This window comes from Hyaena hyaena, unplaced genomic scaffold (genome assembly GCF_003009895.1).
Source record: "Hyaena hyaena isolate Hyena2069 unplaced genomic scaffold, ASM300989v1 scaffold_1209, whole genome shotgun sequence".
NCBI lineage: Eukaryota > Metazoa > Chordata > Mammalia > Carnivora > Hyaenidae > Hyaena > Hyaena hyaena.
In genome coordinates, this window is record NW_024081844.1 from 14,155 (window position 1) to 25,434 (window position 11,280).

An 11,280-nucleotide genomic window follows, 5' to 3' on the forward strand; every position below is an offset into this window, starting at 1 on the left:
CCAACATGAGCCAGTAGTAGCAGTAGGAGATAGCAGTTTTCGTTTCTCATGGCAGGAGCAGTGCAAATGCTACCACTTCCTCGCTGTGACTGTCATCCTGCGAGGGCAGTGCGGCTCCCAGCACTTGGCTATTTCTGTGCCTCTTTCTGCTGATTGTTTGCTTTCATCATGATTGTGGGTCGATTTTCTTGCTTCTGTTGTGCCTTGTAATTTTTTTTTTTATTATACCCCAGATATTGCATATAAAAGAAAAGACTAGACTAAGTTATATTTACCTCAAGAAAAGAGCAAAGCCCTATTCCGTCAGAATGGTAGAATTAGGAGCTGACTTGTAGTTGAGCTGGATCTGGGCTTTGCTGCACTTTATCTGATTCAGTGTACCCTTGGCTTCAGAGAGTTTGAGGTATAGAATTAGGTTCTTCTCATCAGAAGAAACTGGAGCCTAACCATTGCTGAACTTCTGGAGATATCTTTGGCTTTCTGGCCATGTTGCTAGCCTTTTCAACAGTAGGATATTTCCCTCTGATTTATAATTCTTCTGGAAGGAGGATCATCAAGGACATTTCTTTGCTCTGCAGTCCCACTCCTGGCTTTCTGAGCCTGGGAAAATCTATTTTGCTACTCTTCCCTATCCTTTGGAAGTTAGCTGCCTTGCTTTTTACAAAGACCCGTAAGGGGGTCTCTGTGCCTGGTTTTGCTTAGCACTAGGTAAATCCTAACTGTGAAGCCAGGAGTATTTTTTTTCTTTAGGGAATAATACATATGTCAGCCTCCATGTTCTCCTCAAAGATTTTATTTTCATTCTTTTGAGAAGATTTGTCTGTTTTTTTTAATGCTCTGTTAGAGGTGAATTCTTAGATGACCAGGCATTCTGTCTGCAGGACTTGGGGAGGGGATTAGTAGTGAAGTTGCCTGTTCCAAATATATAGGTATTTAACAAGCCCCCCTGCTTTCAACTGCACATCTCACTCTTATCCTCCACTGCATCTAGTTCTTAAAGGATTCTGGTGGCTGATTGTGATATCGTCCTTGGATATGTTGATACCATTCATGCATACTTTGGTTGCTGCTTCCTCCACCCTGGTTCATAATGATTATAAAACTTATCTACTTGTTTTAGGTCTTCTACAAATTTGTTTAAAGCTCTCAGGTATCTTGCACTTTAATATCATTTCAGTATTGCTAAACAACTGGAGGATTAGACCAGCCTGGTTTCTGGACCAGTTCACCTCTCATTAACCTGCCTTATTTCATTCTCCCATTTTTTTTTATATCCAGGTTTTACTGAAAGCATTACTGAAGAATCTTCAAGGTGTCACATTGTAACAATGATTCAGCTGACAGCTACCCCTGCAAGCACACTCGTTGATGACCCAGTGCACATCCGAGCTACAGGCCTGCCTCCCTTTCAGATAGTGATTCTTCAGGCAACACTGGAAGATGAAAAGGGGAACCTATTTCATTCTGAAGCCTACTATAAGGCCAGTGAAGCTGGTGAGGTAGACCTGGAGTGTGCTCCTTCACTTGGAGGTGACTATGTAGGAGTTCACCCCATGGGTCTCTTCTCGTCCCTGAAACCTGAAAAATTTTTAACTAAATTGGTGAAAAGAGATGTGATGAATAGCCCCTTCCTGGTCCAGATAAAACTTTATGATTCAAATTTACCACTAGTCCAGATTGCCACCACTGCTCCAAAAGTCAGTGTGACTTTGGAGAGGTGGTACATAGCACCTGGTGTCACACGGATCCAAGTTCACGAAGGCCACCTTCGGGGAGTCCTCTTCCTCCCTCCTGGTGAGTAGAATTAACCTGGTACTGTCATCCTCATGTTTCTTCTTTTCAATGCCTCAGCCTTCTAGAGGCTTAACTTGGATACGGACAGTACACAGTGTAATCCTGTCCAGCTGTAGAATCAGGTTAACTCTGGGTCAGAACAAGAATATTGTGATGCCCCATTCCGACTCAAGTTTGATCTCAACAATTCTTGAGCTTTTCTTTTTTTTTTTTTAATTTATTTCTAGGAGAGAGAGAGAGACAGCGTGAGCAGGGGAGGGTCAGAGAGAGAGGGAGTGACAGACTCTGAAACAGGCTCCAGGCTCTGAGCTGGCAGTCAGCACAGAGCCTGACGCGGGGCTCGAACCCACGAACTGCGAGATCATGACCTGAGCGAAAGTCGGACACTCAACCGACTAAGCCACCCAGGCGCCCCAATTCTTGAGCTTTTCTAAGGACATGACTACATGCAGTTTATGAAGTCCCTACATTATGGGATTTCCATAGCTTTGGATTTATGTGAAATCCTTGTATATTGAAGCCTGACTATCTGAAGATCCCTATCCTGATATCCTGAACTATATCCCAGCTTCTGGGAGTTCTGTCCTGTCTGAGTTTCAATTTAGGCATAGGTCATCACATGCAATAAACTAATGATATTATGGACTGAAATACTGCAACAAATATAGAGGATGCAAAGAAGCTTTATACTCTCTAGTTTCGTAAATATTGCATATTTATAGAATATTCCACAAATCCACAGAAAATACAACAAGCTTTCTCATGGCTATACAACCTACCAGAATACTCATAGTTTCTCACAGTGATCTCCACATATCAGTAAGTGGTTCAAAACATCTACTGGTACATTTCTCAGGGTTTATTGTGGGACTGAATGAAGCAAAGTTAATTTTCCAGAAGTTGCTCATGGCAGGTACAGTTTTTAGGAGTGTCTGAGCCTTCCTTCTGCAGACATGTGATTTGGTCTGGGACACGGCCATCATATTACCAGGATGTACTGCCTACTGTGCTTTTTTTTTTTTTTTCATTAAAAACTTTTTTAATGTTTATTTATTTTTGAGAGAGAGAGACAGAGTGTGAGTAGGGGAGGGGCAGAGAGAGAGGGAGACACAGAACCCAAAGCAGACTCCAGGCTCTGAACTGTCAGCACAGAGCCTGATGCGGGGCTCGAACTCACAGAGTGTGAGATCATGACTGGAGCCAAAGTCGGACACTCAACCAACTGAGCAATCTAGGTGCTCCTCTTTGTGCTTTTAAACATTTAATCACAGTGGTGCCTGGGTGGCTCAGTCGGTTAAGCATCTGACTTCGGCTCAGGTCATGATCTCACAGTTCATGAGTTTGAGTCCCCACTGGGCAGTGCAGAGCCTGCTTCAAATCTTCTGTCTCCCTCTCTATTTTGCCGCTCCCCTTCTCTCTCTCCCTCTCTCTTTCCCTCCTTCCCTCAAAAATAAACGTTAAAAAAAAAAACAAAAACAAAAACATAATCACTTAGTAGAACGGAGATGGATTAAGGAAGCCTAAAGTGGTAGAGGTGGTTTCCAACAGCATAGAGTTACAGATGATGTAGAAGGAGTAAAATCTTCCGTTTCCAAAATCATCATGACCCATGCAGTTGCCTGGATAAATTTCAGTATTTTTATACCCAGTAATTAGCATATACGCAAGATTATTGTGTGTAAGGATCAGTAAGTGACATAAAGGTCTGTGCTCTATCATTCTACCTCAATGAAAAATTTAAATGTTGGTGCAGGCTTCCTATGTCGGGATGATGTGCTGGTTTAAAGTGTGCTATTTGTGAATCCTCTTGGACACCGCACGTGCTTGTGTCCTCCTTGTTCTGTGGGAGCCCAAAGAGGAGGGGTCAGGTCTCAAAGTGGTTTGCAACTATGACATTCTTCCAGGATAGGAGGCTTGGTACTCTTCTTCTTCTTCTTCTTCTCATCCTCCTCCTCCTCCTCCTCCTCCTTCTCCTCCTCCTTCTCCTCCTCCTCCTCCTCCTCCTCCTCCTCCTCCTCCTTCCCCTTCCCCTTCTTTTTTTTTAATGGGTTTAAGAGCAGAATTTAGTGATTCATCACTTGCATATAACACCCAGCATTCATCCCAACAAGAACCCTCCTTGATGCCCCTCACCCATTTAGCCCATTCCCCACTTTCCACCCCTCCAGCGATCCTCAGTTCTCTGTATTTAAGAGTCTCTTATGGTTTGCTTCCCTCTCTGTTTTTATCTTATTTTTCCTTCCCTTCCCCTATGTTTGTGTGTTTTGTTTCTTAAGTTCCACATATGAGTGAAATCATGATATTTGTCTTTTTCTGACTGACTTATTTCACTTAGCATAATACACTCTAGTTCCATCCACGTTGTTGCAAATGGCAAGATTTCATTCTTTTCGATTGCCAAGTAATATTCCATTGTATATGTATTCCATATCTTCTTTATTCATTCATCAGTCGAGGGACATTTGGGCTTTTCCCGTATTTTGGCTATTGTTGACAGTGCTGCAATAAACATTGGGTGTGTGTATCCCTTCAAATCAACATTTTTGTATCCTTTGGCTAAATACCTAGTAGTGAAGTTGCTGGGTTGAGGGTAGTTCTATTTTTAATTAAAAAATTTTTTTCTTTAATGTTTATTTGGGGGGGTGGGGAAGGGCAGAGAGAGAAAGGGAGACACAGAATCCAGACCAGGCTCCAGGCTCTGAGCTGTCAGCACAGAGCCTGATGCTGGGCTTGAACTCACAAACTGTGAGATCATGACCTGAGCCAAAGTCAGACACTTAACCTACTGAGCCACCCAGGTGCCCCATCTATTTTTAATTTTTTGAGGAACTTCCATACTGTTTTCCAGAATGACTACACCAGTTAGCATTCCCAGAGGCTTACTTAGTATTCTTAAATGCTCCCTCTCCCTGTCAAACAGGAGATGCAAAGCATCCTTATTCATTTATTCAAGTGGTATTTTAAAGCCAAGATATATTTAGTACCATTTTATTTCTTCTTCTCTCAACATGAGGAAACACAGCAATGCTTTCTTTTGAAAATTACCAATATTCCTTTAAATCAAGTCATCTGTTTCTTTTTTTTAAAAGATTTTTAAAAAAATTTTTAAGTAATCTCTACACCTACCATGGGGTTTGAACTCACAATTCCATGATCAAGAATCGCACACTCTATCAACTGAACCAGCCAGGTACCTCTAAGTCACTCTTTTCAAGTGTGGATGGGACCAGGCTTCCTTAGCTAAAACTACTTAACACAAGAATAGAATGCCCCCAGTAAGTGCATCATAATTTTTTTTCAGTGTGTGGGACTTGCTTTATTTAGGAAACAAGCTGCCTATACAGAGAGTGAGTGTGAATTGATACTCTGAGCACCTCTACTCTTTACCAGGTGTTAAGCTTCAGTGAATAAACAGAGTGTTATTATTGCAGGAAAGCACTCATCATTTACATCTGCTTGGATGCAAGATTCATCACTGTGTAGTCAGATTAATGTAACAGAGCAGTGTTAAGTCAGGATTATAGCTAACAGTCATTTCAATTCCCTTTTTGGAGTCATATACTTTTGAAGCCTTTTTTTCTTTTTTTTGAGTCATATATACTTTGAGAACCCAATTAAATCTGTAGAGTAACATACTCATTAGTAACATGCACATATAAATATATACTTTGCATATAATTTCAGGGCCTTCACTAATGCCCTAAAGCCTAAATATGTACCTCTTCATAGTTTAAAAAGCCCTTGCCTAATTTCAATGGCTTTCTTTACTCCCAGTACTATAGAAATGAGCCACTATGAGTTCCCAGTACTTCTTGGTTACAGGGATGAAATGTGTCAGCAAACATGGTTCCCAGTCAAGCTTCCTGATACCCTGTCCCATTAGTGTATTCAACTAGCTCCAATTCTGACCCAGATAGGAAGCTGAACATTTGGGGATTCTATTGAAAATGTATACACCAATTCCACAATTTGTGATGCATTTCTTTGTATTGTCTATTTTTCTTCTTTTTTCCTTCCATTCCCTTCATACCCAGTTCTGTTTTGTTTGGTTCTGTTTCAGGAGAGGGCCGCTTCCCAGGGGTAATTGACTTGTTTGCTGATATTGGTGGACTGATTGAATACCGGGCCAGTCTCCTGGCCAGTCGTGGCTTTGCTGTCCTGGCCTTGGCCTACTGTGACTATGAAGATCTGCCTTTACGAACAGAAAAAATAGATTTAGAATATTTCGAGGAAGCTGTCAACTTTCTCCTGAGACATCCGAAGGTAATTTTTGCCTTTTTTTTCAGTCCTTGTTTTTAAATTACCATAACACCCTGTGATCCCTTAACTTCCAAGTAGGATTCTATTACATACCCATATTATTCACATGATTTCTTTCATACCTAGTGTCTTCTGCTCAGAAGACAAAACAGGAAGTTAGCCTGTGTCCATAATGGAACCAAAATGCAATGGCTTTAGATTCAGACAGAAATGGCTTGCATTTCTGGCTTCATCCCATCTGGTTGTGGGAATTTGGGTGAGCTACTAACATGCTCTAATTCTCAGTTTCTTCACCTACAAAATAGTGATGCTATTTTGTAAGGTTCTTGTGAGAATTATCTAAGGGGATAATACAAGGAAAGTGCTCCCTTGAGTTGCTGGCAATACTACACCCTCAATAAATGTCATTACTATTATTATCACCTTCTCTGATCATTATTAAATCACCAGACTTCACCAGACAGATAATCTGTCTTTCTTGAGGAGTGAGCCTGCATTTTTAGCAATTTGAGAGGCCTTAAGAATAATGCTATAGTGCTTTCCAGTCTATACCTTCTTTAAATTTAAAATTTTTTTTTAATGTTTTTTATTTATTTCTAGGAGAGAGAGAGAGACAGCGTGAGCAGGGGAGGGTCAGAGAGAGAGGGAGTCACAGACTGAAACAGGCTCCAGGCTCTGAGCTGGCAGTNACAGGGCCCAACGCGGGGCTCGAACCCACTAACCGCAAGATCATGACCTAAGCGAAAGTCGGACGCTTAACCGACTAAGCCACCCAGGCGCCCCTACCTTCTTTAAATTTTAAAAGGTGATTTGCTGCTACTGTAGGGTTGCTGCATGTTAGCCCTTGCTAACTGCTAATATATTTTTCTTTTTTTTTAAATATTTTTATTTATTTCTAGGATAGAGAGAGACAGCATGAACAGGGGAGCGTCAGAGAGAGAGATACAGACTCTGAAACAGGCTCCAGGCTCTGAGCTGGCAGTCAGCACAGAGCCCGACGCTGGGCTCGAACCCACAAACCGCGAGATCATGACCTAAGCAAAAGTCGGACGCTTAACCGACTAAGCCACCCAGGCGCCCCTATATTTTTCTTTTTTAAAAATGTTTATTTATTGTTGAGAGAGAGAGACAGTAAGAGGGGGGAGGGGTAGAGAAGGAGGGTAATACAGAATCTGAAATAGGCTCTAGGCTCCAAGCTGTCAGCACAAGAGCCTAATGTGGGGCTCGAACTCACAGACCATGAGATCATAACCTGAACCAAAGTCAGCTGCTTAACCGACTGAGCTACCAAGTGCCCCAGCTACTATTTTTTTTTCTTAATAAGAATTGATCTAAGTAAAATTAAGTCTCTGTACTACATCCTATTTCATATAAGGATCACCAAAATATGATTAGAATTGCAGTCATTAGATGAGCAACGATCACTGACAATCTATTGATGCATTGAATTTTTATTTTTTCTTTCATTTCTAATTATTTTTAATGTTTGTTTATTTTTGAAAGAGAGAAAGAGAGTGTGCGTGCGAGCATAAGTGGGGGAGAACAGAGAGAGAGGGAGACACAAAATCCAAAACAGGCTCCAGGCTCTGAGCAGTCAGCACAGAGCCCAGTATGGGGCTTGGACTCACAAACCATGAGATCATGACCTGAATTGAAGTCGGATGCTTAACCGGCTGAGCCACCCAGATGGCCCGATGCATTGAATTTTTAAAAAGCTATTTTTGATGCATGTAATAGAATTGTCCTTGAACTATCAAACAGGCAATGTTACTGTGCTGAGTTTCTGCTTAACTTAGATGAGAGATGAAGAGGTTATGTGATTCTGCTTTTCACTTCCTTAGCCTGCTTCCTCTTATACTTGCTGCTTGACTTTTCCATCAGTGTTCTTACCAATGTCACTTAGATAGTCAATGACTTAGTGAGACCTGGAAACCAGATTTCTTTCCTAGGCTCTTGTTACTTCCACTAAACCTGCTTCATGCTGTCTCTTCTGTAGGAGGAGAGATTACAGATTTCTCAATTCCTTGTAGGTCTTATTTCTCCACTTGTTGATTTTGAGCATTCCAAAATCACTGATCCCAAATTTGGTGGCAGAAATTGTAACAAGAGTTAGTGTTCTGCCCAAAGCCTGCACATACCTGTGTCATTTTTTGTTGCTGTTGTTGATCCACGTTATACTTCCTTTTACTTGGTCTTCCCTGGCCAAAGCCTTTCTGAGTTCTCACCTCTCATTGCAATAGCTGAGACTCTATAGCTTTTATATTAAGACATAGAACTTCAGAGCTTGAAAGCCCTTTTTAATTCAAAAGGAGATGATGCAAGTCACCCCACTTATTAACATGCTGGTAGGACTTGAGGTAGAATGTACTGGCCTTACAAGAGAGGATGAAAAAATATATAGCAAAGGGGAATAGGTTCAGATCCATCAGGATTTATCCCTTGGAACTGAATACATGCCCCACAAAATAAAAAGAGATTGGTTCCCGTTAGCAAGCCTCTACACAGCATGGAATAGCATTCCTTCTTGTTTGCTCCCATTTTTTTAGGTTTATTTATTTATTTTAAGAGAAAGAGAACAGAGGAGGGGCAGAGAGAGAAAGAGAGAGAATCTCAAGCAGGCTCTGCACTGTCAGCACAGAGCTTGATGCGTGGCTCAATGCAGGGCTTTATCCCACGAACCGTGAGATCATGACCTGAGCTGAAATCAAGAGTCAGCCACTTAACTGACTGAGCCATCCAGATGCTCCAACTCCCATTTTTTAATATAAAAACCCAATTCATAGCCCATTTCCTTTGACAATCTTTCTCTGATCTGGCCTTTATTCCCTGCTAATCTGGCTTGGCAGCCTTGCCTATGTGCATTCTTATATTGCAGAATTTCTAAATTACTCTAATGGTCTGTTTTTACCCTCCTGTCTCTCCACCTGGTAGTGAGTTCCTTGATGGTAAGAGGTGATTTGTGCCTTTTCCCCCTCTGTGTCCCCCAGTGGTTAGTACAGGGTAAACAATATGAAAATGCTTGCTTGATGACTGACTGGGGAAGAGGAAGCTGAGCTAAGCCTCTTTTACGAAACCTTTCTCCAAAGGACAAACTTTCTATGGAAACCACAGCAGATGTAGAATTCTCTGCTCATGTCTCCATGCTCTATTTTATTAAACTTACCTTTTTCCTCAATCTTCTCCTACAGAGTGCCTTTCCTGTGAATTTCTATTTTTTTTATACATTTATTTATTTTTGAGAGACAGAGAGAGAGCACAAGTGGGAGAGGGCCAGAGAGAGAAGGAGACAACAAATCCGGTCAGGCTCCAGGCTCTGAGCTTTCAGCACAGAGCCTGATACGGGGCTTGAACTCACAAACTGTGAGATCATGACCTGAGTCAAAGTCAGATGTTCAACCAACTGAGCCACCCAGGCGCCTCTCCTGTGAACTTCTAGGGACCCCAGAATTGATACAACAAAGTTTACCAATCAACTATACTTTGACTCATATTATTCACAATACTTATGTGCCTTTTTCTTATTTTTCCTACTACACTGGTATATCTTTAGGGCATTTTAAACTCAGCACCTAACATCATGCTGAATCCATAGTATTTGGAAAGCCTGACATATTCTTGAAGGAGTATTTCCTTTGAACCTACATCACACATTTCAGAACCTTAGAACGAGCATGCGGGTGGGATTAGTCCTTGCTTGGTTCCAACTGGCCATTCAAGTTCTTTGGTTGTTTGGGATGGTAGGGTTTTGCTAAATGATGGGTAGAATCAATGTCTCATTTCCATTATTTTTAGGTTCTTGGCCCAGGCGTTGGGATAGTTTCCATAAGCAAAGGAGCAGAGATTGGACTCTCCATGGCTATTCACCTAAAACAAGTCACAGCCACCGTGCTTATTAATGGGCCGAACTTTGTATTTAGCGTTCCGCAGGTGTATCGTGGTCAGATAAGTCATCCCTTGTACTTCTCTCCACAATTAGTCTCCATCAATTCCTTGGGGTTAGCACAGTTCCAGTATTGTTTTGAGGAAGCTAGAAGTAAAGCCAGTGAGACCTTTTTTCTCCCCATTGAAAAGGCCCAGGGACATTTCCTCTTCATTGTGGGAGAAGATGATAAGAGTATCAACAGCAAGGCATACGCAGAGCAAGCCACAGAACGGTTGAGGAGAAATGGGAAGAACAACTGGACCCTGCTATCTTACCCTGGGGCAGGCCACATGTTAGAGCCTCCCTATTCCCCACTGTGCTGTGCCTCAAAGCTCTCCAAACTCCACCTGTTCATGCACTGGGGAGGAGAGGTGACCCCACATGCAGCTGCACAGGAGCATTCTTGGAAGGAGATCCAGAAGTTTCTCAGGAAGCACCTTGTTCCAGTAGTGACCAGTCAACTCTGAGAAGAGAAAATATTCCTGAGAAACAGAGAAGCAGGAGCGCCCGGGTGGCTTAGTTGGTTAAGCATCCAACTTCAGCTCAGGTCATGATCTCATGGTTTGTGGGTTCGAGCCCTGCGTCGGGCTCTGTGCTGACAGCCAGCTCAGAGCCTGGAGCCTGTTTCAGATTCTGTGTCTTCCTCTCTCTGACCCTCCCCTGTTCACGCTGTCTCTCTCTCTCTCAGAAATAAATAAAACATTAAAAAAAGTAATAAAGAGAAAAGAAACAGAGAAGCAATACCAGACCTTCTCTTGATTTTCATGAAACAGTGTCTTTGAGCTCTTATTGTGGGAGGTTATTATAAGAGAAAGCAAGAGGATTGCAATGACATGTCTTGCTTGGAAAGGGAAAAATGGTTTCCACTTAATCCAGCATCATACACAGAGGATTTTCTATTCTGAAAAATACATTTAGGGCTCTACCTGACCTAAAATTTTCCAGTTTGTATAATTATAATAGCTATTCTCTGAAGGAAAAAAGTTACCAAAATGAACTATAGAGTCTCCTGGTTTATAAAACTGACATGAGTAGAATCATGTGCTCATATTTGCTGATTTCTTAAAACTCAAATATGTTTAGATTTCCGATATTTGAAAATATGCTCGGGGTGCCTGGGTGGCTCAGTCAGCTAAGTGGCTGACTTCAGTTCAGGTCATGATCTCACAGTCCATGGGTTCGAGCCCCGCGTCAGGCTCTGTGCTGACTGCTCAGAGCCTGGAGGCTGCTTCAGATTCTATGTCTCCCTTTCTCTCTGACCCTCCCCCACTCACACTCTGTGTCTCTCTCTCTCTCTCTCTCTC

At 42.0% G+C, this 11,280-nt stretch overlaps 1 protein-coding gene across 1 annotated transcript; it reads left to right on the top strand.

Moving 5' to 3' along the window:
* The first annotated feature begins 1,281 nt into the window (after window positions 1–1,281).
* Window positions 1,282–10,482, top strand: BAAT (bile acid-CoA:amino acid N-acyltransferase). Its single transcript, XM_039222888.1, has 3 exons — window positions 1,282–1,794; window positions 5,855–6,057; window positions 9,847–10,482. The coding sequence occupies exons 1-3, from the start codon at window positions 1,329–1,331 to the stop codon at window positions 10,441–10,443; spliced, it is 1,266 nt and encodes a 421-aa protein (XP_039078819.1). The 5' UTR covers window positions 1,282–1,328; the 3' UTR covers window positions 10,444–10,482.
* The last annotated feature ends 798 nt before the right edge of the window (window positions 10,483–11,280 follow it).